Source organism: Ochlerotatus camptorhynchus, unplaced genomic scaffold (genome assembly GCF_037179485.1).
Source record: "Ochlerotatus camptorhynchus isolate MF236.1 unplaced genomic scaffold, CSIRO-AGI_Acam_v1.1 ptg000232l, whole genome shotgun sequence".
Classification (NCBI taxonomy): domain Eukaryota; kingdom Metazoa; phylum Arthropoda; class Insecta; order Diptera; family Culicidae; genus Ochlerotatus; species Ochlerotatus camptorhynchus.
Genome location: NW_027040722.1, coordinates 1,857,431 through 1,885,427, shown reverse-complemented (window position 1 = coordinate 1,885,427; position 27,997 = coordinate 1,857,431). Strand labels below are relative to the sequence as shown.

The following is a 27,997-nucleotide window of genomic DNA, read 5'->3' as shown; positions in this document are numbered from 1 at the left end:
GAAGGATAAAAGGATACCAAAATTAATTAAGTAAAATTAAATGGAAGATAACCTTTTCTTGCTGTTTTATTTAAGCATTCCACTAACAACCCAATTTCATTACTTTATAATTAGTTGTTTTTGTTTCTTTATTAAGGAAACTTCTGATAAACTTTAATAATTTAAATCGATAGATCCAATGGCAGTTATGTAACATCTTTGTTACAAATGTTTTGATATCAATAATGGAATAATATACTACCATATAATTTTCACTGTCCTGAACCTTAATCATCAATCCCAATGACACACTCCGATCAGCCAAAAGCCAACCTCAAAAACCCACAAAATCAAGAAATCAAGAAAAATTGTAACAAATGTATAAGAACGTTCTTCAACTGGAACAAACTCACCAAATCCAACTTGATTCAGAAATGGCAGAAAACGACCCGGAACTCGTCCAACGTACACAAAATGTATACATTCTGCGTATGACAGACGGATCCGAATCATTCTCCACGATATTTACCGACAAACAATACATGACCATCATTCCGCGCACATCCTCCAGCGATTCCAATCACACAAGACTCCATAAGACATCAAAATTACATCAAGTTGACCATTTTGTATGAAAATCGGCATGCGCTGCTATTATAAACAAAGATCGAGAATCGGTCGTAAAATGGCAGAGATATGAGCAAAAAACGTTTACATGTTTTTAAAGGGTGAACTCAAACTTATGATCGGGAGTGCAGGGTAGAGAACTACTTCGGCCTAATCACCCATTTTGGGCCTATCGAGCAGAAAACTTCAAATAAATCCATGACTTCATGGGTTAACAAGTCAATTATGCGTTTGTTACGATACTTTAGTTAATAAGCTACGGCACGAAGTCAATGAGAACGCGTGATATGAAGGTTTGCACCCATTATTCCGAAAAACAAAAGAAGCGCTCCGACCGAATCAATTTGTATCTTCATCCGATAGACCGAAGTGAATTCATTGGCGTTTCAATGCGTTAGGCCGAGTTTAGAATCCGTAGGCCGAGTTTGTCATCAAGAAGCAGTGTTAGACTTTTGACAATATCACAACGATTGGTTTTTCTTTATCAAATCTTACGGTACGTACGGAAAAGTAAACAAATGTGGAAGCCATCAGCAATACTAACATTCCGTTTGGTGCTAAACTGCGCAAGATTAAGAAATACTAAGTGCGGGTTGTGCTTAATAGGCCGGAAATGGGGTAGTTAACCCTATTTATGTAACAATACTTTTGCGAGAACAGAAATGAATAATATAAATAGGTAGGATGTATGTATGTATGTTTGAGTCTTACCCTGCATGCGGCTCCACTCAACAGCAAGATCAATTTTTAAAAATACAAATAGGAAGTGATATCCAAATAACGTTAGAATCGTGTAGTTTTATTTTTTTATTTTTATTTCAACTCACTTTATTGTTACAGCTTCTAATTTAGTCTTTAAGAGATAATTTATTGCGTTACATTCAAAATAATTATTTCCAAAACAAATCGAATTTGGTTACTTTTTGGTTTCAACTGAGATCAACGGATTGTGTCGTAAAATCAAAATATTCGAAAGCCATGTCAGATTGCCTTTGGTCGTCGTCGTAACTCAAATCGGCCACCACCAACCAGCTTCACTGTTCTGGTGCAGTACGTAGTTCGTGGACGGCCTCAACCTTACTCATTTTTGATGCTCAAACCGTCCGAAAGCCCAACTCCTTGATCGTTCATCTGTTTCACCTCCAGGCTGTTGATCATGATATTGACCACGACGGTCGACAGGTTCATACCGAGTGAAAGGTTCTGGACCAGATTAGCCAACCTGTGGTTCTTTTCTTTGTTGATGTCGAAATTGGCCAGGATAATACAGGCAACACCTTGAGCAATCTGTGCGTTTGTTTATCGTGAAAATATGCGAACGAATTAAAACATCAGTGCTTTTAGTTGTGAATGTAAGGAACTGCTGGATCCAGTCCAAAGTTCATCTTGATTACGTCACAGAAGAGGGCTACCACCACAAAGGCCAACGAGAAGTGATTAAGGATGTTGGCCACCCGTTGCTGAAGTTCACCTTTGTGAAAGTTAACCAGTGTTAGTATGACGGCCAACAGGGCTGCCGAGACCTGTGAAAGGGTTAGGTTAGGTGGTGTTATAACAACTGATGCTTATGGAGTGGGTCGGGGATTAATTGACTTCCACTGCCGCTATTGCTACTACCAGAACTAGCAGTGCCGCTGGTGGTGGTGGTGGAGGACATGGAATCATATCTTCCACGGTCGAGAAGGCGTAATGGTTGCGATGAATATTCCATACCGAAAGCGGATATTATCACATTCATAAGTGAGATGATAAAAATTAGTACAACTATGATGTCGTTAATGACGATTGCTGCCATTTGTTCGTGCTTGTGATTGATGTTTAGACTACCGATTATCACGAACAGGATTCCCACTATCAGCTGGAAAGAGCAAACGGAATGTGTTGTAAGACCTCGTGTTTGGGATTGGACGGGTCTATTTATTTACGTAACATGGTGTGTTTTCCTTATTAGTTCTATAGCATGAGGGTTTAAAAAATCTACAAATCGTTGCATTTTTCTCCAGGCACAGCACAACACAACAAAGGTTGTGCTGTGCGCTTTCCGGCACTATATTTTGTTTTTCGTGAGCAAGGTACCAGAGAGAGAGCACGCAAAAAACATTGAGACACGTGTGATGTGTGTAAGAGAGCATAAACAAAGCACAAAGAGAGCACAAATGAAGCACACGTTCCTCATTCCAATTAAACAGCTCGAAATGCAAAGTAAACAAAAGCAACACTTTGTATTTTAGTTCCATAACGTGGTACAATAGTCATGGTGGCCACTGAACCGGATACAGCCGGGAAATAACCGGGAATTTGATTGAAGCCTTAATATATACCTATTTTAATTAAATTCCGTTATATTTATAATTCCGAGTCCGATATCTTGAAATTTCAGAATCTTTAATATTTCTTCAAGCTCAGAATTCTAAACTTTTCCTTAGTACGGGATACCAAAAATTAAATCTAAGATCTAAAATAAATAGCGATGTCCCAGAATTTCGGAAATTTATCAAGTCCAAGATTTTCTTAAATGATTTCAGTTATAGGGTTTTTGATCTAATTTCCGTCCTACTTAGGACAACCCGCGCGTTAGCAATCTGTTTTGAACGGATAAGAACAAAAAATGGAATATTTATGTCAAAGATGACTTCTAAATTTATTCACCTTTCCATACGTACCGTTGGATGTGATAAAGAGTTACAAATGGTTGAGATATTGTTTAAAATCTAATACTGCTTCTTGATTCTAAATTCGTCCTACGAGTTTCAATTTTCGTCCTAACGCATTGAAACGCCATTAGATTTTCTTCGTCCTACGGATAAACGTAGAAAAAGGGATTCGCTAGGAGCGCTTCTTTTGTTTTGAGAACAATGAGCGTAAATATTCATACAATGCGCTCTAATAGGATCTATGTTGTAAATAATGAACTAACGCATCGGAACAAATCTATTATTCATTATTGTCACCGTACATCATTGATATTATTGATCTTTTCTGATCGATAAAATGGAAATGGGCGATTACGACGAAGAAGCGTCGTAAAATTCCCAAGTCCTGATTATTTGTTAATTTTTTGTAATCTTTAAAAGTTTTACGATGTCCGACATTTTGACTATTTTTGTTAATTCTAGAACCTTGACAATTTTTCATGTCACAGAATCCATGGCTGGGATATTGGATTTGCATACGACTTGGGCGTATAAAGGATTTTTACGAGTTTGAGATCTCGGAGATCTCATACCTCTCACTGTTACACTTCTCAGAAATGTCTGGTCCCATAATCTTTAACAGTTTGCTTTGCTAAGGATCTTCCATTTTGTTACCAGAAATATCTTGGTATGACCTTTAGAATTTAGAAAGTAGTCTTCCAAAACATCCTTAGATTTCACCACAGAATGGAATGGGATTTTTCCTTACAATTCCTCAGAAATTCGTTTAAAAATTACGTTGAAAGTGTCTCTTGTAATAGTCTTAGAATTCTATTTGGAAGTCTCATGAAGCCCTCTTTAGAATTGGACATTTCTTTGGAATCTCCTGGAACACTACTTCATTTGTTTTTTTTTTGGAAATAATGTTCAGAATTTCCCTCTCCGGAAGTTCCTTGAAACTATTCTCAAACTAGCATGAAATTCAACAAAAATAAATTTCTAATTAAGTTTAGCGTTAAGTCAGAATTAAGTTGATTGACTTTTATGAGATTTGCAGCTGTAGGTGATCATTAACCTTTGCGTGCCTAACGCCTAAATTTGCATAAATTTCAAAATTCAATTAGCTCTAAAAACATAATTCCTCAATCGTTTTCTGCACATTAAGTTTAATACGTCGCACGACGGGTTTAGATTCTTGTTGAGTATAGACACCGGATACCAGATTGAGATAGGGCACCGGAACTATTCCGGGATGCACAATGTGATCATGGACCATCGGTATAGCCGCCAGTGGTCCAATTACATAATTTGAGTGAGAAAATTTGATGTTCACGGTGTGTATAATTTTTACAAAACAGTAAAGCCGAATGCCGACCCAAAGTGACCCCAACGGAAACCGGAATAACTCCGGAACCATGTTTTGATCCAAATTTTTCCTGAAGGATGAAAAAACTTGAATTGATTTCCGAAAAAAAATCACTTTGTTGTGCAGAAAAAGAGCTATTTTAATTCTGAAATTTATGCAAGTTTAGACGTTAGGCACGCAAAGGTTAAGGTTAGTGTCAGAATACTTGCGTAACATTTGAAAAGGGCCTATCCTCGTTGATCGATTCCCTTCATCGACATTCTCTTTGGCGTACCACGGCTACATAAACGAATTTCTCGTTAAGCTCACAGGCGCATCACAGTTTGACTGAAGACGATGTTAGCTTGCACCTGAAACAACACACTCACTGGAAAATTCATTTGCAATCGGGTTATCCGCGAAAGAGAAAATCGATGAAGAGAATCTATCAACAATGGATAGGCCCTTTTCTCGTGTTGCACGAAAATTGTATCCATTTCATCATTAAGTTTGTCAAAATTCCTTCAGGATTTTATAATTTTTTATAATTCCCTAAAATTCTACGCATAATCCCAATAATCAATTATATAACCGAAGTTGGTAAATTTCACCGGGTTTTTGAACAGCTGTCAGTAAAATTTCAAATCAGGCATAACATTTCATAACGGCACAAAAGCATTTGTAAACAAACTTTCTAAGGCCCTTTACACGCGAACCAAAGAACGCCCACGCAAACCAATACCACTTTCGGAAAGGTGATAGTTGCCCCTATCCGATGATGTTGATGGTTTGCGTGGGCGTACTTTGGTTCGCGTGTAAAGGGCCTTAGAAAGTTTATTTACAAATGCTTTTGTGCCGTTATCAAATGTTATGCCTGAAATGACCGTTGTACTTAAGAAATCAATAAAATCGATAAATTTGTTTTATCATCAAATGGGGTTTACTGAACAACATCGGGATAAATTTTCTAATTTTTGAATTTTTCACTGATTTTAAAACTTTTACCGAACAGTTCCGTAGTAAAAAAAAAACTGAACAGCCAACGATTAAAGGGTGAGTCGATAATTACCATATGCGTGATAATGTTTGCACCATCGTACAAATAAGGTTCCCGTTTCACCTGTGCATACAATGCCTTGGTTTTCTTTACATGCACGTAACCTATATCTCATACCGTAGTAGGCTGTGTATAAAAGAAAATGATTTACTTAGTTTGACAGTTGCACCACAGACAAACAGACGTAACTCTTTGAAAAACTTGTTCTTGAAAACATACTATCTCAAAACATATAACCTCAGTAACGACATCTATCTGGCTTCTCGCGGAAAACAAGCTTGCTCGCTAACTCGTAAACAATATTGCATAAAATTTCTATAGAATATATAGAAACGTCAAGTGATCGGATGCCAGCGCTGCGGCGAGTAGTTCGCGGAACTGATAATATTCAAATCAACCGTTAAATGCATGAACGAAGATACACAATGAAGAGTTTGTGGACCTGGACGCACCAACAGAGTCGCACGGAATCACCGGGAAACGAACAAAGGGAACACCAGAGAGCAGACAAAAGAAACCGCGGATACTTTCGGGGAGAAAAACTAGAAACGCGTGTGTGAAAGTAACTGATTTATTATGGAATGATACAAAACGTCAAAAGGATCAAATACAGTGTAGCCAGTAATCAAATTGGTTTTCTCTTATATCAAGGTGCTCATCCATTCCCAACAGAGTTACGTCTGTTTGTCTGTGGTTGCACCATGACGAAGTGGCAGCGTATTCGTGATTTTTCCCACGCGTAACTGTCGCAAAAAGACATTTCAATCGCCGTGGGAGTGCCCCGGTGGACCGTCAAAAGGGTTTTAGACCGAGAAAAGAAAGGACAACTATCCGCGAAGGTGGCCCCAGGTCGCCCGAGGTCAGCTCGGGTTCAGAGGGTTATCGCCGCTATCAAAAGGAAGATTCGGGTGAATCCAGTGCGTTCAATAAGGAAAATGGCAAAGGAACACGGGATCAGTGACTTTACGGCACGGAAGATCGTAAAGAAAGATTTCGGGGCGAAGTCGAGAGCACGGAAAAAAAAACTCACATGATTACCAACCGCATCCGGGAGCTACGAGTCGAACAATGCAAGAAAATCTTGAACTTCCTTTAGGAAAAAATGCGGTAATCCTGTTCACCGACGAGAGCATGTTTACCGTCGATCTCGTATCAAATTCCAGAACCGACCGGTATATTAGTTCTCTTCCGGTAAAAGACGTGGCCAACGAGCACAAGAACGTGTATCTGACCAAGCATCCTGCTACCGTTATGGTGTTTGGATTGGTAGCTTCCGATGGCAAAAAAATGGACCCGGTGTTCATTCCAGAAAGCGACAAGGTCAACACGGTGGTCTACGTCGGGATTTTAAGTAAGTATGTAGTTCCGTGGATCAAAGAACAGTATGGTCCGAGGCCGCACTCAGAAGTCGTTGCAGGAACATCTTCCGTTCTGGGCAAAGGATATGTGGCCGCCATCCAGCCCCGATGTTAATCCGCCAGGCCAAGGCCTGTTCTAAACGCCACCCGAGTACAGCAAGCCTCAGACAAACATTGACCCGTACCTGGAGAGAAATGGATCCAGACTACATTATTAGAACCTGCCGTGCATTCCGGAAGCGTGTGGAGGCCGTAATTGCAGCAAGTGGAAACTTGATCGATGATTAACATAGTTTAAGACTCTGAGAAACATCCCCCTTTGAATAAATAAATATACTCGAAAACGATATTTTTGAGAATTTTTTTAATTTTGACTTTGCTCAATGGTGCAAACACAGACAAACAGACATAACTCTCGCAAGTTGTTCATCGAACAAGCATTTAACGGTCCATTTAAAAGTATCGTAGTTGGTAGCACCGCCACCTGTGGCGCGCATAGTCGATTCCCTTGCGTTTGACGTTTACACACTACCGCCATCTGTTCAGCGTACTACCCACCACAGTGTATTCAACAGATGGCGGTAATGTTTTAGCGACGATGTTTAACAGTGTGAAATATTCAATGTGTTATGTCTGTTTGTCTGTGGTGCAAACATTATCACGCATACGGTATTGCGACACTTTCAAACTTCTGTGACTTTTTTCATACTTGATCGGAATTAACCAAATTTTGCGCAGTTTATCTTTAGAGTGTATTTTTTACATCCACTCAGTTGTGCAGTTGTCAGTGAAGGGCCACCCACATTAGATCCGTTTGCGTTGCGTTGACGTAAATTTGGCAGTTAGACAATAGATTTAGCTGTCATTTTGCCGCAACGCGTCCTATCCGGATCTAATGTGCGTGGGCCTTGAGATTCCGAGATGGAAGAAAATCAGCAAACCGTCCGCGAAAGGATTTTGTTCAACCACATGCAAAATCCTGGGTTGTCGCATCGCGCCTTAGGAAAACTGATGAATATACATCATTCGACCATCTCAAGGGTCCTCCAAAGGTTCCTGGAATGGATGACAGAGGACCATAAGCCAGGAGCTGGACGAAAACCGAGAGAGCGCTGATTGCTCATTTCAAACGGAATTCGAACATTTTGACTTGGTCAAAAAACTTGATGTTTCGCAAAGCTTCGTCCAGAGGGCTAAGAAACGATCCGGATTAAAACGTACAAGGTACCGAACTTTCCAAATCGGGATGAACGCCAGCAGAGTGTTGCCAAAACGCACGCCCGGAAACTCTACATGAAGCTGCTAACGCAATACCGGTGCTGCGTCATTGATGATGAGACCTACATCAAAGCGGATTTTAAGCAGTTGCCGGGACAGGAATATTTCACGAAACCCATTGGGCCATGATGAAGCGCGAACTTCGAAAGACCAAAGGCGATGCGAAGGACGAAGAGGAAATCATGAGGAAGTGGGAATAAAAACTGAGAAACACGTACCGGAAACAACTTTACAGGCTCTGATGGACGCCGTTAATCGCAAATGTCGAGAATTTTACTCTAAATGATCCTTAAAATTACTATAGCCGATTTACCAATCAATCAAAAGTCCGGAGAACTGAGATTTGGGCATAATTGCTTTTGGAAACAAACACGTAAGTCTACGATTTCTCGCGAATAAAAGCTCAATCTCGGGATCAAATTGCACCACATGCTAGATAAATCATCCTTTACCTGTATGTGTTGTTTATTTTTTAGGCTAAACTTTTATTCGCGAGAAATCGTCAAGTGAAGCGTTTGTTTACAAAAGCAATTACGCCCAAATCTCAAATCACTCAGGAAGTGTCGCAATAATTATCGACTCATCCTTTAGTGTATAATATCTTCATAACTACCTTGAAATTCACCGTTAGTCCTCCTGACAACCTAGAAATGCTTCTCAAAATTACCTGGAACTTCTAGTCAGATTCCTTTATAATTTTCCTCAGAATTCCTAAGAAGAGTCAATTGTGTAGAGGACTGCAATTCTCCTAATAACTCATTTGACATTCTCATCAAAATTATGTCAGAATCCTCGAATTTTGTGTTTAATTTGAGAACTAACAAATATTTTCATAGGGTGGAACATTACTTAGGAATATGGGACCCATTCCCGTCATACGTGTCAAAAACGATAAAGACAAACAGCCACATCCATTATTCATGTATTGATAGCGGCGCCGGTGATGTAGTGGTAAGCGTGATTGCCTATCACTGCAAAAGGCCTGGGTTCAAACTAGAACTGGGACTATCCGGATACTCAAGTTTTTTTCTATAAAATTACTTTCAGACAAATTAAATATCGCTGAATCGATATTTAGTATACATAATTTCATGGTTTCTAGTGCCTAATATTGAAATAAAATAAATTGAGAAAACGTTTAGATGGTTATCAGGCGGATAGTAACTATACGGATAGTGAAATTTTAAATTTATTCTCCCTTTAACCGTTTTCTTTTTAACTGTTCTAAATATTTCAGTGTCAACATTTCAAAGGGGCGTAATTGCTTTTGTAAACAATGGCTTTAACCGTCGATTTCTCGCGAATAAAAGCTCACACATGAAAATCAATGACTTCAACAGGTAGATGAATGTATCATCTACCAGCTGGAATCGTTAATTTGGAGGGGTGAGCTTTAATTTGCTTGAAATCGACGGCTAAAGCCATTGTTTACAAAAGCAATTACGGTCCTTTGAAATGTTGACACTGATTTGTCAAAAAGTTGGTTTTCAGGTGCCCATGTGACCTGATGTGGTATGGCAGATCTGTTAATTGCCAAAATTTAATAAAATTGAAAAATAAAAATATCCGGATAATCCTAGCCCCAGCGCTAGTTCAAACCCAGTCGGCGCCACCGGAATTTGCTGAGGCATACAATCTTTGATCACGCCTGAACATTCATGCATCAAATTCTTAGCACACGAGTTAAATTACGAATGCTGTAAAAAAATGGTACGGAGCTGTTGGAAGACTGATTTAAAGGGTGTGCCGAAGTGCTATGCTTAAATGGTGCCGAACCCTATTCAATTTGTTTTAAGTCTGAAATCTTAAAAAGTTTTCCAAACATGTAAATACTGGGCTAACCATAAATTTTCTCATGTAATTTTCAAAAACTTTCTTCTATCAATATATCGCTTTAAAACATTCGTTCTAATGACCCACTTGGCCCAGTATCGTTCGACTTAGTGCCTTTTGAAAAATTTACATGTGACTTTAAAAATATTTCAAATTTCGGACTTCAAGATAACATGAGAATTATAGAACATAATTTGACAATCTTTTGCGATCTTGGAGCCTTAAAAGTTTTAGAAATTATGACTTTTGTTTTTTTCAATTAATCATATTGTCGAGCAGTTTTGAGACGACCTTCTACCAGCAATTTTACGGAAATGAAACAATAAATTCCAGATTTTTCAAGCATATTACAAATAAGCCCCTATTTTCTCGAGGTTGTAGAAGAAAAAATATCAAAATATTGTTCCACGTTAAAGTTTGAGTGGTAGAAAACGTCATTTTAAACTGGTCGAATGATACGATCCATTGATGTGATTATCGGGTGTTTTGACTTAAAAATAGAATTGCTTAATTGTTTTCTTTAAGGCGACACCTTTTGCTAAAATCTTTTTATAGTTCATATGAAACCTGGATAAATATGTTAGGCACCCGGGAAAAATCGGGAATTTATTTTCTTAAATCCAGTGGGCACATTGAATATTATAACTTCACTCATATTTCCAAAATTGTTAAATTTTGACATTCTAGCACATTCTGCAAGTGCGCACATTTTGTATAAGCACAATCGCATAGCTTAAGCTCACTGCACGTCTCTTTTGTTTTGAAGTGCAGACACACATATTTAACTCGTCTGTGCTTAGTGCGGTTCTCTATCCCTGTTTGTTACACATATGAAGGCAATTTATAAATACTGTACAAAATGGCGTAGGATTAGTAGGAATCCTAAGGAGTAGGAGTAGGAAAAATATTTGAAATACATTTTACTCGCATTGCATGTTGATCGGTAATTGCCATCTTGGTTTGACAAAAATACAACGTCTTACGAATTCCGGATCGTACAAAAATCCCTATTCTGGATGCTATGAATTTGGTTGTTGGTGGAATACTCACATTTTAAACTCACTCAGCTCAATTTGTATCCATGAATAGGGGGAAATGGCTCTAATGTTAGGCCCATCAATAAAAATCTCCTGTTCTTATTTTTTCTTCGAGCAATGCGTCATCTGTACAACACAAATTTATATTTTTTGGTTTCTAGTAAAATTTTGGCAAAAATTCTATTCTCCGAAATGTATGTATGGGCCCAATATTAATGACAATTAGACCAATATAAGGGATATTAACCCCTCTTATTTCGACTAATATGTGCAGTCATCAGATTGTAGTCGTCAAATTTATCTGTCATGGTTCCAATTTCAACTAAGTAAAATTGGGTTGTTTAACTTCGAAAAATACACCGATTGTTATACATCGTCTGATAGAGCTTCGCTTTCTGAGCATAATGATTTTTTTTATCGATCTCGCAGACATTCATCTCGATTTTTTAATCAAGATTTAAATTTTTGATCGTTGACACTAAATCTATTTGCTGACAGCTCGCTCCGATACAAAGTCCCACCAAGGGGCGCTGGTGATTTTTGCTAATGTAATCGTACTTATTTTAAATAGTTCCAGTGTACCAAAATGGATGAAATTTTGAATGCAGATAACGAATATGTATATCTACCTCAATACCCCTAAACAACCCAATTGAATCAAACTCGCTTTTGTTGCTCTTATCCCCACTCTTCTCTACTTTGATGTACCAATGTAAAGGGGCGTTAAATACAGAGCCTATACCATTAAATGTTTATTAAGTTCACCATCAGACAATCATTCATTATTAACTTATCGACATGCGATACCAATTACGTGTCGGTCAATTATAGGTACGAAAGCGCAGATTGGAAATGCATGTTTTAATATAAATTGCAATTAATTACGTGCCATTCAATAGTGTACGACTGTCGCAAACATCTGACATGGCTTCCATGCCACATGGACTTACACAAAAAAAAAGAAATTCCACAAACATAGTCTTATGATTCATCACACTGACTGACTAGCTTCAACCTGAGGGTCCCTATATCCTAATCCCATCTAATCAAGCACGTATTTCAAAACCATCGGATCGAAAGCCGATATCATCAGATTGAGCATGGTAACCAGAAAGGCCGTCGCGGTAACGATATAATTTATCGCGTTAGCCGATCGGTGGTACTCCGGAAGATGCAATCGACAGTCATGAAGCATACTGAGCGTCAGATTCAGGATACCCATGGCGACCTTTAGGAAATTAGTTTTGTTGTGTTAGAAATGTCAGGGGACTAGCTGTGTTATTACAATGAAAATGATGACGCAAGCGGTGACTGTTTAGCGGTTGTGGTGTGGATTTCCTGTGACAAGTAAATGATACTCACTTGAAGGATGATGGAAATACTGATGAGCACTAGCATCAGGGTGTAGAACTCGTGCTTCTCGCCAACCTGCAGGATGTACTTGAGCTGCGATGCGTTGGCCGTCAGCAGGGCAATATCCAGCATGCCCTGAGCGATCGTCTTCTTCGTGGCATACCGGTTGGCATCCATGGACTTGAGCTGTCAAGTGATTAAAAATTGATATTTCTAAATGTATGCATTTCTATCGTATCATCGAATTATCAAAAATCACAGCCTTAATATTTTATAGCTTTCTAATAATCCTTCAACGGACACCCTTTCCCTGATACTGGCGGAGGCAGATTTAATGCTAATTTCATCAAGAAATCGTGCATAACTTATGCGGCAGCCAATTAAACGAGTAGCCATCGGTTATATCCCTCCGGCAAATATCGTCGGCCCTGACACGTCGTTAGAATGAATTTGATGTGACAATAATAGCACAGGATTATAAATGCGGTAGAAGCTATAGGGTGACGGAAAAACGCAAAAATTGCACGCTAACGATTTCGTTAGGCCATTCCCCTCGGTTCAATTTGGGTGCGTAGTCGGTAGCAAAACGCAGTCCTGCATATGAGTATAGTAATCGAATCGGTACGTTTGAAGTTCCCTACGTTCTCCGCCAAGCATACCATCGGAAGGGATGTTAACTGTTTCTTCCTGTGAGAGCTATGTTGACAATAATGTTCCAGTGAGGAGGGAGTCGCAGCTTTCCACTCGGCATCTACTTGTAATAACTGTTTCTCGCCCGTGCGACACTCTCTGTCTCGTGCTCTCTCATGTAATACAATTATAAAAGTGATTATAGATTCCCCCTGTGCCGTTGCATTGTGTACATAGTTTAGAATTTGTGTGTCACTTGCCCGTATCGTCTGATCCCAGATCAGGAGGTGGTTTCTGTTTAGCTTTTCCTCACGCATTGATGCCAAGATTACGGAACTACAGTGAAGTCGTTTCGATACGGAACAATGGTATACCTATAGCTGTGTTTGAATTGGCTTTTCTGATCTCCACTGTAATGTGTTGCTTTTATTGAAGAATTTCGAAATATGTGTTTCTCAAAATCATGGGAATATTTTAAAGAATCTGATATTTTATTGTCTTAAACATTTCGGAGAAAGCTTTTACAAAGTCCCAAAGTTCATGTATGTTCTATTAATTACATGAAAATTGCTAGGACTTTAAAAACCTGCACAGTAAACAATATGTTGTGATATCACCCATTTTCAGATATACTAAAGATACTAATATATCACCCATTTTCAGATATACTAATGTAGCGGGTAACGCAACATTAGCGATTGGTAATTTTCAAAGGAAATGGAAAATCTTCATTCATTACTTGAGCTTTGATGTCTGTGCTAGGGAAGTCGACATACCCCATCCTAAATCTAAAGTGACACGCTTGTAATAGTCAATTTAGGGAAAAGAAATCGGCGGTCGTGATAGGGATCTCACTTCGACGGTTTTTGGAGCTCGTTCAATTTTATTTTACAAAAGTTGTCGATCAATCTGAGTGGGGACAGCATTTTAATGCAGATAACATTGACTGCAACTATATGGAATAAACGTTTGTTTTAGAATTTCATCACTACTTTTCGTCGTCTCAGTTCGGAGTCAGTAAGACTTTATTTTCAAGATGATGGAGAGCAGACCAAGCGCGTTGTTTACCAGTAATATTACCTCTTCACAGAAAAATATACAATTATACAAAATGTCATGCAAATCGGAGAAGGTCAATTATAAAATTATCTTTTTTTTTTTGCTATTTGTCCTGGAACTTCGTAGGTGCTGGAAACAAGGGCATCACAATATCAACTTCAATCGATAAAATCGATGCGACGAAGAGACTGCTAGCTTTCTGTTTCTGTTGAAGTCGAACATCATCATCAAATTTTCAATCGTTTGTCTATTTTCCTTCCGTCGCTTGATTGGTCTTTCTTTCAAGCTTCAGTGAGCGGAAAGAGCGCTCGACTTTGATAGTTTCGTCTTTCATAAAACGCATCATCCGAAAATGAAAATATATATTTTAAGCATTTCTCACGTGAAAACACCTGATGATGAATTGCCGGTATTCCATTTAGTTACTTGGACCATACGTAGTTGTTTGAATGATACCGGCACAATTTTTTTTACTTTTACTTATCCTGGTCCGGCATCCCTCAGGATTGCACATGCATCACAATTTTACGCCAATTCACTCGGTCCGTGGCTGCTTGTCTTCAATTTCTTGACCGTTCCACACTTCCTAGATCTTGCTGCACTTGGTCTAACCACCTTCCTCGCTGTGCTCCTCTTTGTCTTGTACCGGCCGGATTCGAGGCAAACACCATTTTTGCGGAATTGTTGTCGGGCATTCTAAAAACGTGTCCCGTCCATCTTTCGCAACTTTCTGGATACAGGGTTCGCCATAGAGTTGCGCCAGCTCGTGGTTCATCCTTCGCCTCCATACACTGTTCTCACATACCCCACCAAAGATGGTCCTAAGCACTCGTCGTTTGAAAACACCCAGTGCTTGCAGGTCCTCCTCGAGCATCGTCCACGTCTCGTGCCCGTAGAGAATTACCGGTCTTTTCAGCGTCTTGTACATGGTACATTTAGTACGGAGGTGAAGGTTACCCGACCTCAGGGTCTTGTGGAGTCCGTAGTAAGCACGACTTCCGGCAATAATACGCTGACGAATTTCTCTGCTGCAGTTGTTATCCGACGTCACCAATGATGCGAGGTCCACAAATCTATCCATCACCTCGAACTCATCTCCGTCGATTGTCACGCTTCTGCCTATGCAAGCCCTATCCCGCTCGGTTCCTCCAGCTAACAGATACTTTGTCTTCGACGTATTCAACTTTAATCCAACCTTCTCTCCTTCACGTTTCAGCCTGGTGTACTGCTCCGCCACGGCCTGAAACGTTCTTGCGACAATGTCCACGTTGTCAGCGAAGCAGATGAACTGGCTGGACTTATTGAAGATCGTGCCCCGCATGTTAAAGCCCGTACGTTTCATAACACCTTCTAGCACAATGTTGAACAGGAGGCAGGAAAGACCAGTCGAAGTCCTTTGCGAGTTTCAAACGAGTCCAATAACGCACCCGATATCTTCACGCAGCACTGTACAACATCCATCGCAGCCCTGATCAGTCTGGTCAGCTTCCCGGGAAAACCGTTCTCGTCCATAATCTTCCATAGCTCTTCACGGTCAATAGTATCATAAGCGGTCTTGAAATCGATGAATAGGTGGTGCGTAGGGACTTGATATTCACGACACTTTTGGAGGATCTACCGAAACGTAAAGATTTGGTCCGTTGTCGATCGGCCGTCCACAAAACCGACTTGATAACTATCCACAAATCTGCTTGCTAGCGGCGATAAACGGTGAAAGATGATCTGGGAAAGCACTTTTTAGGCCGCGTTAAGAATAGTGATCGCTCGATAGTTCTCACATTCTAGTTTATCGCCTTTTTTATATACTGGGCATATTACTCCCTCTTTCCACTCCTCCGGTAGCTGTTCTGTATCCCAGATCCTGACTATCAGTCGGTGCAGACAAGTGGCTAACTTATCCGGGCCCATTTTGATAAGTTCCGCTTCGATACCATCTTTCCCAGCTGCTTTGTTGTTCTTAAGCTGTTGGATAGCATCCTTAACTTCACCTATCGTGGGAGCTGGCATGTCCCCCTCATCCGCTGTACCGACGAAGCCATTCCACCTGCCGCTTTGGTATTCTGCCTCTGCGCCGTTCAGATGTTCATCGTAGTGCTGCTCCCACCTTTCAATCACCTCACGTTCGTACCCCCTTCCTTATCCCGACACATTTCGGCTCGCGGCACAAAGCCTGTGGCGGGATGCGTTGAGTTTCTTGTAGAGCTTGCGTGTTTCTTATCCCGCGCTGCGTTCTTCTCGTCCAAAACCATCTGACACTATAGACTGTCTAGTTATAGACATGCGCCATGCAAAATCCGTAGATCTGACAACTGAAAATATACCACCATAAATTTGCCAGCACTGGAAAAAGTTCAATCGCCTCATGACTCAAAGCAAAAATCAAAACAAACCGATTTCGGCAGCAGCTTGTTTGTTGATTATTACTTCCTCATTCGTTTTTCACCTGTTTCCGTCGGCTAATGTCCCAAAAATGAAGTGCTTTTTTCCACATTGTGAAAATGAGTCCCGAAGCGAGCTCCAAAACGTGGCATTTTTTCGATTTCCGGTGAAAAAATCTGATCGCGAGTTGTGGCTTGGATTCTGCGGGTTGACTGCTGCTTTCAGACTCTCTGATAGTAACCGTTTGTGTAGTGTAAGTTTTTTTTTAATAAAATTTCAAAGATTGAGTGGTATATTTATAAAAATTTTCCCTTTCAGCTGCATTTTAAAGAGGATGATTTGTATAGAGACACAGCTGGAAAGATCCGGAAGATCAATGGTGCTGTTCCGTGGTTTTGAGCCGTCCCTCAGTTATACCCCGTACAGACTATGGCTTATATCATGTAATATAGGCTGTCTTGCAATGAGCACTCATACATCTAGTTTTCACTGGAAATCCTATGTATGAGTGCTCATTGCAAGATAGCCTATATTACATAATATCAGCTATAGTCTGAACGTACTATTAAGTTCAGTTCCAGAACCGAAAACGCTATGCACTGGTACAGAAGCTTCAGATTATGGCGAGGTGGAATACCTGGATGAAAGCTTTTGAAATTTCGACTCGGTCGATGCTCTTAACACGGATCAAGCGAATTCAAATCTATCCACGCAACGTGAAGAATTTTGTGAAGCTTCTGGTGACCTAAACGGATCGGATGCCGAAAATTCAAATCCGCCAACACAGGAAAAGGCTTCGTCGTGCTATGAATGTTTTAACGCTGTTGAGTAAGTTTTTAATTATTAATTTTTGTGGGGTTTTATTTTGATTTATTGATTTTTTTTCAGTCAGATTGACCGGTACAAAAACGAAAACCAGGACCTAAAAAGAAAGGACCAGTTGTCAAAAATTAAAAGCGTCGTGAACGATGACCAATACTCCTTAATGACCGGGTTGAAGAAGATTGCCAAATGGTCAGACGACAGCGTAACTGAAGGATTCAGGACCAGATTTATTTGCGGTACAGCATAAGAGGTAGAGCGTAAAAAACGCTTTTTGCCTAGTACACGAACCCTCCAAGAGAAACTTCAAAACATACACTTCGACCATGGCTGCCTTGATGAAGTTTTGGAACTTCTACAGCAAAAGGTGAAAAGCATGTCTGAAATAGACAAAGACGCTGCTATTGTCTTCGACGAAATGGCTATTCAGCCTGGCTCGAACTACTGTTCTAACTTTAAAAAGAATGTTGGTCCTGTCACACTTTCCGGTAACGGTGAGCTAGCGAACCATCTATTGGTATTCATGCTAGTTGGTTTGAGGTCCCGGTGGAAGCAAGTGGTTGGATACCACTTCACCGGGGATTCGATAAAAAATGGAGGAATCAAATCGATACTCTTCGAGTAAATCAACAAGGCTCAAGCGATAGGGCTGTAGGTGCATGCCGTAATAAATGATTGTGGAGGTATTTTTTTTAGCTTGTCATAAGAAGTTTTTTTTTAATTAAATTAATTGTTTTGCTATTTTCTAGGAGGAAACAAGAAGTTGTGGAATGAAATCGGCGTTAAACACTCACGTGAGCGAGTCATGATGAACACTCCGATTCCACACCCCTCCGATCCCACACGCACGCTGGAAATCGTACCTTATTCCGTTCATGTATTCAAGAGCATGATCCATGGTTGGATCAAAAACCGAACAATTGAACTACCGGAAGCTGTGGTTCAAAAACATGGGTTGTCTGGTTCTACAGCAGATATCACCCACCTAACAGAGCTGGTTGCATATGAAGCGCATTGTGATTTAAAAATGGCTTGCGGGTTGACAGAAGACGACGTCAACTTTTCAAAACCGCACTCTAACTTTGACAAAATGAAGGTGAAAAATGCTACGAAATACGCTAATCATACTGTGGTATCAGCATTGCGATGCTTCAGTGCTCAGAGTGGGAGGAAAGAGCTTTTGATTACGGCGCTCTTCCTTGAAATGGCGTCAACATGGTACTCGTACATGACCGCTAGAACTCCGGCTTTAGCACTCAGCTACAAGAACCAAAAGGCACAGACAAACAGACATAACACTCGCAAGTTGTTCATCGAACAAGCATTTAACGGTCAATTTAAAAGTAGCATAGTTGGTAGTACCGCCACCTGTGGCGCGCATAGTCAATTCCCTTGCGTTTGACGTTTGCACACTACCGCCATCTGTTCTTTGTACTACCCACCACAGTGTACTCAACAGATGGCGGTAATGTTTTAGCGACGGTGTTTTACAGTGAGAAATATTCAATGTGTTATGTCTGTTTGTCTGTGCAAAAGGCTTATGCTAATGCCATAAGTGCACTGAAAGACTTTAAGGAACTTGTGTATGGCTGCCGTGTGGGAATCAAGAAGTATTGGAAGCCATGGCAAGCAGCAATTATCCTTACTACTGACAGCATGCTTCGGCTCCACAAATACTTTTTGAATATAAGGAACTACAACTTCTTCTTGGGCGGTAGGCTTACGCAGGATTGCCTCGAAAATGTATTTTCTCAACTGAGGCAGCGCCAAATGCGGCCAACAGCACTCCAAGCAAAGGACAACATGAAGCTACTGAGTATGGCGCAATACATGGCTGACATCAAGAATAGCTCGTATGAATGGGATTCGTGAGAATGGTTGATGGGATTCTCGGATCGGCTGAAGGAAAGAACAGGCAAGAATTCAGAAGAACAGTTAGGTGAATTAGAAAGCTCAGCAGCAGGTAGTTCGTCCTCTGGTTTTGTTGAAAGCGAAGAAGACCTAGTCCAGTACTGCGAGAACTTGTGCAGCAGATCGTCCGAACAAAATGTCGTATATTACTTGTCAGGCATGATTGTCAGGCAGGTATCTCAACGTAATTCCGTTTGTAAGCAATGCATCAACAGTTGTCTTGCAGAATTCTTCGTTGGAAGCGGCATACACTTTGTTTTCCAGCCTCAAAGACTATACAGGGGACGCTTTAACAACCGTTAATGAGGCAACGTTCAATTTTTTTGTGGAACTAGAGGAAACGTTTAAGCAACAAAAAGAGATCTTGATGACTAAAAATGAGAATTTGGAAAAACTTTTGTGGAACAAAATGAATAGAATTCCAGCATCTCACATTGTCGACTGTCATGGATTGAAAAATAAGTTGATGAACAGATACATCCAGTTTAGGCTAAAGGTGAACCGCGTGAAACTAACAAGAGAAAAACGATGCGATAGTCGTTCAATGGCAGTCTGAAGAATGTTGAAGCAATTAACTGAATAAATTATTCTGTAAAAATTCACAGTAGTTTGTAGTTTTATTTAATCTTTAGTATAAAGAACAAATCTGGTGAAACTTAATTCGTCAAATACACCTAAGTTTGAATGTTGGTTCTTAAATCTACTTTAGGACCAACCTTCATCCAAACCCTTTCAATAATTTTTCATATTCGAACACTTTTCTCTGGAAAATCGAGGTAAATTGTTCTCACTCACTGCGTAAGCTTTTATCAATTTCAAATTTAACTAAATAATACGTTTTACTTTCGAAACATAATATTCCAAATAACTTAATAAATATTTAATATCCAAAATTACAATACTTCCCCCAACAAAAAAGTGTGACATTTCTTCTGCTAGTTTGGATACACGCTCTGACAGTTCTTTTGGATACGTCAAACTGACATCCGCATTGCTATAACTAGACAGTCTATATCTGACACTTATCGTCGAGCCAATCGTTCTGTCGATTCCGCTTCACTAACCCAACGGCGCCTTCAGCAGCGCTGTTAATGGCTGCTTTCACGTTGTTCCAGCAGTCCTCAAGAGGGGCTTCGGTGAGCTCTCCCTCATCCGGCAACGCTGCGTCGAGGCATTGCACGTACTCAGTTGCGACTTCGGGAAGCTTCAGTCGCTCCAGATTGTACCAACAATCAATACGAAACTAACGATTTTAAATTGGCTCACCACTTTAGTAGCCTATTGGTCCCAAGCAAACGATTAACGTACCCTATTCTAGTTGAAATTCTATTACTACACTATGTTTGTTTTGATTCGCTATGAAAGTTTGACAGATAACATCAGGGGTGTGTGGATTCATGCAGAACATGCAGGGGTGAGTGAAATAGCTTGGGACTGCTTGGGACCGTTGTTCTGGTACTGAGTGAGCCAAAAATAATAATGATTTTCTTCGGGACCCAGTGGTCTTAGAGTTACCTCTATGATTGTACCGTGGCGGGCGTCGGTACCGAATGTTGTTGGCGACGGAAAGTTTTTGGCGCACCTTGACCATTAGAAGGTAGTGGTCCGAATCGATATTTGCGCCGCGATAGGTCCTCACGTCGATAATGTCCGAGAAGTGCCTTCCGTCGATCAAAACGTGGTCGATTTGCGATTCTGTCTGCTGCGGTGATCTCCAGGTGTAACGATATGGGAGGCTATGCTGGAAGTGTGTACTACGTATGGCCATTAGGGTGTTTCATTTTGAAAAAAGTGATGAATTTTTGATAGGCCACCCTCCAGTTCGATTCATAGCCCCAAAATATGAACCTGTGCAAAAAATGGTAAAGATTGATGAAGGTTTAGAGGTCGCGCCAATGATTTGGATTTTGTATGGAGATTTTGGTGAATTAGTATGGGAAATTATTGATTTTCGTTTACATTGCTCTAACTTTGGTTGTAGTTGTCCAAACGTTGAAAAAAAAAAAATGTGGTTGTCATGACAATGATCAACAAGCCTGTTGTTGTTGCGATGAAATTGGCGTTGTTGCCTTGTACATATTCATCTGTCAATTTACCCTATTTTGCCATTTTTTCACATTTTTATAATTCTTGATACGCTGCAAAACTGAGCGTAGCAACTGTAGGCTTTTTGTTTATTGCCATAGCAATAACATACTAAATTTTTTCGACATTTGGACAAGTAGAAGCAAAGTTATAGCGATATAAGCGATTTTTTAAATTCTTCCATAGTAATTCCCATACAAATTTCAAATCATTGGCGCGACCTCTAAACCTTCATCAATCTTTACCAATTTTTGCACAGGTTCATATTTTGGGGCTATGAATCGAACTGGAGGGTGGCCCATCAGAAATTCATCACTTTTTTCAGAATGAAGCACCCTAATGGCCATGTTCTTAGAGGCGGCGAAATCGATGACTTTCGTATAACCGGTCTGAATTCCTCCTCCTGGCCGACTTGAGCGTTAAGATCTCCGATAACGATTTTGACGTCATGGCTTGGGCAGCTGCGCGTAAAAAGCGTCTTTATCGTCATAGTCACTTGCTATGCTGACATTGAATAAACGGCCTTTGATCCTCAACTTGCACATTCTGCTATCGATTGGCCACCACCCAATCACGCGCTTCTGCATTTCCCCCATCACGATGAAAGCTGTACCCAGCTCATGTGTATTGCCGCAGCTCTGGTAGATGGTATAACCATCCCTATACGTATGTACCGACGATCCCTTCCAGAAAACCTCCTGCAGCGCTACGATGTCGAGCTTGCGGACCCTCAATAAATCGGACTTAGGTACTTCCCAAGAAATTGAGGGACTTGCAGTTCCATGTTCCGAGTTTCCAATCGTTAGTCCGTTTCCCTTGCTTGGGTATATGCCGATTGTTCCGGTCCGTATTTACATTGCTTGCTTCCTGTACTTTTGTTTTTTTACGGCTGGCTTGTAGAGCCTGCACCAACCCCCATTGTTTCGCCGGAGGACCATCGTGCACAGCTCTGTTTAGAGTCCCACGCTGGACGTTGTTCAGCCGCTCCTAACATGGAGAACAGACGCCGTTTTGAGCCGCACCTCCATGGTGAACAGACGCTCGAAGACTGCACTCTCCGGAGAGAGGAGTCCCCCCTCCTTTCCCTGTCAGCATACGACCAAGGTCCCACCGGGGTTGGTTACCCGGTCTTCCCTATGGTTACACGTACCCCAGCCGGCATCGCGGGGAGGTAGGGATAGGAGTTACTGGACAAGAGGCTAAGGATCGCTAGTGGGGTCTATTTTATACCTGCAGATACGCGAAGTATCAATGGTACGCATTGTCCAACCGTTTACCAGCACAAATGTATTGGAAAAAAGCTGGGAATTTTAATTTCATAAATCCAGTGGTTATACTGCAGGGTGGCCACTCAACAGATATAAGATTTTTTTTTCGAGGAATTGAACATTTTGTATATGGCCGGTTTCAAATTTTGGTTTACTGGCACCCTAATGAATATTAAAGGGTGATACGGTCAAAATTTGGTCAATATCAACTTGACGTATTTCTTTCAATTTTGCATTTAAAAAACCTGAACACCCCTCATTTTGAAGGTGTGTGTGTGTAGAATGTTGCTCCTATTTTGATTTTGGAATTCACTCTTCAGTTGTCAAAATGCCGTCCAAGCAAGAAGAGCAGCGTATCAAAATTTTGCTCGCGCATCGCGAAAATCCGAGCTACTCGCACGCAAAGTTGGCAAAATCGCTAAAAGTTGCCAAATCAACCGTTACAGATGTAATTGAAGTGTTTTGGGGAACGTTTGTCGACAGCCAGGAAGTCTGGATCGGGGGGAATTCGAAAACCGGAAGCCGCTGAGACGACAAAGAGAGTTGCCGGTAGTTTCAAGCGAAACCCTAACCTCTCTCTCCGAGATGCCGCAAATAAGCTGGGTGTATCGTCTACAACCGTGCATCGAGCCAAAAAACGAGCCGGACTATCGACTTACAAGAAGGTAGTGACTCCAAATCGCGATGATAAACAAAATACGACGGCCAAAGCGCGATCCCGGAGGCTGTACACGACGATGCTGACGAAGTTTGACTGCGTGGTAATGGACGACGAAACCTACGTCAAAGCCGACTACAAGCAGCTTCCGGGACAGGAGTTTTATACGGCAAAAGGAAGGGGAAAGGTAGCAGATGTTTTCAAGCACATGAAACTGTCAAAGTTCGCAAAGAAATATCTGGTTTGGCAAGCCATCTGTACCTGTGGCTTGAAAAGCAGCATTTTCATAGCTTCCGGGACTGTCAACCAAGAAATTTACGTGAAAGAGTGTTTGAATAAACGTCTGCTGCCTTTCCTGAAGAAACACGGTTGTTCCGTACTGTTTTGGCCGGATTTGGCATCTTGCCATTACGGTAAAAAGGCCATGGAGTGGTACGCCGCCAACAACGTGCAGGTTGTTCCCAAGGACAAGAACCCTCCCAACACGCCAGAGCTCCGCCCAATTGAGAAATACTGGGCTATTGTCAAGCGGAACCTAAAGAAGACCAAAAAAACTGCTAAGGGCGAGCAGCAGTTCAAGGCAAACTGGCTTTCTGCGGCGAAGAAGGTGGACAAGGTGGCTGTACAAAATCTGATGGCAGGGGTCAAGCGTAAGGCCCGGCAATTCGGATTTGGAAAAGCGGAAGCCGAACTGAATATTTTTCCTGAATTTTATACTAATTGAACTTGAAAAAGAAATTTAATTTGATTTTTTAAATAAACGATTTCACCGATTTGCACGCGTTTTCCCTTGACCAAATTTTGACCGTATCACCCTTTATGTTGTATCTGGTTTTTCGTTGCAATAGTATCAATATTTGATACATTAGCAATTAATTACGTTGAACAATATGCTCGATTACTTTTTCTAAGGGACGTATCTGCTTTTGTAAACAATGCATTTGATCGTCGATTTGGCGTAACTACTACCACCAGATTGGGGAAATTTTCCCCTACATGATAGCGGTGTTAGTATGCGTGAGCGAGCTACCAGTTGCGTCAAATCGACGATCAAATGCCTAGTTTACAAAAGTAGATCCGTTCCTTCGAAAAACTAATCGAGACTACATTGTTTAACCATGTCGTAGGTAGAATGAGCAACACGACAAGAGGGCCTTTCTTGATTTTTTTCGTGAAATATGTAGGCCAATATGTATAATTTGAAAACCAATTTATTAAACTGTTCTTGCACATTTATTTATTTAAATTACAAAAGAAGCAGTTTTCTCTTAAAATAAAAAGAATTTAGAAAACTATGAAAATTTAATATTGAAACAAATATTCAATTATTGTAAGCAATCTGAAAATATTAAATGCAATGCAAAGAAACTACCAGACGGTAAAACAATTAAAGGAATTACAATTTAAAAAAAGCCCATTATTCTCCTGCATATCTGTTATGGTTGTTTCAAGAGTCTAACTATTGAAATCAATTAAAATACTATTGATTTTGAATAAAATGTTTAAGTCTTTCTGTGTGGAACTTTTTTTTCGAATTCACTGGATTTTCATACCACTACGCTACGCTGAATGTTTTTTACGCTTCCGATGTACACAAGTTTGACTGTTTCGAACATTCGACGGAACCCCTACCCTTTCGCATGCGAATCCGCGGCACACAATTTCATTACGCCATGTGACAAGAATCAAGCTAAACATGATCAAAACATCACATTCAAATCCTGCGCCGACGAACAATTCCATCAGCTAGCTAGAAGGGATGAAGTGACAAACAAAATAGTTTACCAGGGAAAGAGGATTTGGTAGGCAACAAGCGCCTGAGGCGAAATTTATTTGTCGTCTAGTAATATGAAACTTTGTATTAGGATGGGATGTGGAAATTCAATTTCCTTGGCACAAGGGTGGATTTCTCGGGGAAAAATCATCATCCATGCATCGGTGGATTTTTGAGCCACTAGGGTCTTGTACTCGCCAGGACGGGAGCTTATTATCAGCAGAGGACGTGAATTCGTAATCTGTCCCGCTGAGATGGTGTGAGATAGGTAGCACGTGGGTCGTCGGAATCGAGAAATATGATGCTATTGTAAATAGTGATGATGATGATGATGTTGGCCATGACGAACAGTCATCAATCGAAGCTATTGGCAACGATTGTTGCAAAGAAGAAAAAGTAGGATTTGCGGAGAAACGCATCGGAACAGGATATCAGTTCCGTCTGTGTCACGTGATTGTGAGGGTCAGTGTCGAATTTGGTCTATTCAAGGAAGGATAAAAAAGGTGGCGAGATCAAAGATATCCGGATTTGGTATTCCAGTCACGCGTGTAACGAATCCAATTTGGTCGGAGGATTGTGGTAGTGGGGAATTAATGTGAGTGCAGTGTCCTTTCTGGAGAAAAGCTAAATTTGAGCATTTCAACTATTTGATGGTAATGTATCCACGACGTACAGGACAAATTATCCTAAAAGTAGTTTCTTTTCTACACTGTTAAACGTATATTTGAACAGGTATATCTTTTATGAACTTAAATTTCACATTTCTCACTAACGACATTTTTTTTCATAAACATTTCAACAAGTTCTTACCGGTTTCGTTTTTGAGTTTGGATACATTTTCCTCTGATATACGTGTCTTGCAACTTATTTCTTGCCCGAAATGAATACCATTGAATGATTCATCAAAGTTTTATCACAGTTAAATAAATGTATGCTACTGCTTGCTAGCACGCGACAGTCTGACTGATAGTGGTATAACTTTCAGACGGAATACATACCAGACTTGAGACTATTTATCCTCTATCGATTTTTCACCTCACTCAAAACGGCATTATTATTGTATTGTTGTAAAGACACTGGATATATTTCAATTCATACTATTCAGTACGATGAAGCCTAATTACTTGATTCCATTATTGATACGGAACACTTGCCTTCTGTATTGATTGGAGGGCAATTACCACACACGGTCGTTGCAATATATCATCACACTTACCACACGGTCACTATCACCACCGGTGATTGCTGCTGGCAGGATTGAAGCCATTTCGAGTAATGGTAACCACTGGTTTAGAATGTTCAACAGAAAAAGTGCAATTTTCGGTTCAAATGTTAGCGATACCTCTTCTCACTCCGACCGAGAGGGACAAGTATCACTGATCTTAGGTTCGGTTTGAAACTGTGCCCCCCGGATCGGCGGAACTCGTTTTATACTATTAACACTTCCTTTGTTTGCCACTGCGAGTCAGTCCTGCGAGGTGTGCCCCATATTCCGGCCATTGGACAAATGATTCAGTTGCCTGTTTTCCCATTTGAAACGGAGACAATATCCAAAGGTGGCTTTTCTGTGTATGCGATGTAAGTACGTTGATCTATGGAACATTTATGATAGGCCTTTTGCGAGGCAGCACAAACACTAAACACACTGTTAGATCCTTTACGGTTGTTTAGCAACCGGGTGTCGTAAAACAAAAAGTGCATGAGTTGCAGCAGCAGCGCGTGCTCCACCGGATGGCGAACCAAATACAGGCAGCGTGACTACTGTAGTGTTACAAATACCTGTTCTACGAATCGTTTCCTTTTACGAGCTTTCATTCATGTCGATTATGCTGACTACGCTGCAAAAAATAAAGCGTGAGAATGCACCAGGACACGCAGGTCGAATGCTATGCTGTTTTGTAAGTGGGGTTGAAGTTTTCTTAAAGTGCATTCAACGATTCCTCGACGACACGTAAGCGTCTGGGAATGTGTAAATATGCAAATCAGGACAATGAACTTCGTACTTTACTCGTTCATTTGATAATTTATGTTACTAATCGATAGTGACGAAGTGTGGAAGTGTTCTATTTATAGAAAATTGTTGCTTGCATAGTTTCAGAATGCAGTTCGTTTAAAGAGTGAAAAATCATTGTCCTTAAATTTTAATGTTTTTTTGGCAGAACTATTTGAACCAGTATAGTTGTAGATTATCCTGCATTTTATAATACCTTCCCGTTTTTTGCAACTTGTGATTATTACCTTATTACTGCGTTAGCTGGATTTGAAGAATTCATCGAACCTCACATTCCATTTGGTCGGCTTTATGTCAGAGGGGACTAAGTAACCAAATTAAAAAAGAATTAAATGATGATCATTTGATCAAGAATTTCTTAAGCTACATTTCACTTTTGTCAGATTTGGTAAATGTTAGGAGAAAACAGCCAAACGGGTTGCTCCATTTCATAAGAAACAATGCTACTAAGCAAACTTGGAATTCGTATTTCTGGAAATCAACAAAACATTTCACTTAGTCCGGTGATTTTACTGAACTCAGATTTATTTATTTGTTTATTTGCTTCCTCTAACTGAAAGTCTAAAGATGATGGATGGATAAAAGCCTGTTTGAGTAGCCGTTAAACGAGTGTCTTACTCAAGCAAGCCTAATACCACCATATAATATTAAAACAGAGGCAACAAGAATGCAATACAAACCGTAACATAAACATGATAGTCATACAAAACAAGTGGAACCAAAAAACAGGTAGCGAAATCGTCATTAACATATTTGGCGCCGGTGCACACTACCATAGAGGTAACTCTAAGACCAGAAGGTCCCGAAGAAACGAGCTCAACTTTTTGGCTCAGCTCTGGTACTATCTTCGGTCCCAAGCTAATCGATTCACCCCTCGAAACATAGGAAAACCCACTAACC

General features: G+C 40.4%; 2 protein-coding genes across 5 annotated transcripts in view; both read right to left on the bottom strand.

The window, feature by feature from the left end:
- Positions 1 to 27,997, bottom strand: part of LOC135704222 (cytoplasmic 60S subunit biogenesis factor ZNF622) — a 530,133-nt gene that overhangs the window by 400,794 nt on the left and 101,342 nt on the right. The window lies entirely within an intron of this gene.
- Positions 1,435 to 26,566, bottom strand: NijC (Ninjurin C). Of its 4 annotated transcripts, none has more exons than XM_065225715.1 (3): positions 26,303 to 26,566; positions 12,510 to 12,686; positions 1,435 to 2,129 (listed from the first exon to the last, which is right to left on the bottom strand). In XM_065225715.1, exons 1-3 carry the CDS (start codon positions 26,351 to 26,353, stop codon positions 1,947 to 1,949), a joined length of 411 nt encoding a protein of 136 aa, XP_065081787.1. In that variant the 5' UTR covers positions 26,354 to 26,566; the 3' UTR covers positions 1,435 to 1,946. The 4 variants fall into 4 exon arrangements, with proteins under 4 accessions (XP_065081787.1, XP_065081784.1, XP_065081783.1 ...); XM_065225712.1 differs by having other exon boundaries at positions 1,435 to 1,893; XM_065225711.1 differs by having other exon boundaries at positions 1,993 to 2,464.

Bases quoted from the DNA above. Each gene is read 5' to 3' on its own strand.
- NijC (XM_065225711.1), bottom strand. From the start codon at position 26,353: ATGGCTTCAATCCTGCCAGCAGCAATCACCGGTGGTGATAGTGACCGT. The intron at 12,687-26,302 runs GTAAGTGTGATG...ATCACTTGACAG, and splicing joins GTGGTGATAGTGACCGTGTG to CTCAAGTCCATGGATGCCAA. The intron at 2,465-12,509 runs GTGAGTATCATT...TGCTCTTTCCAG, and splicing joins GTATTTCCATCATCCTTCAA to CTGATAGTGGGAATCCTGTT.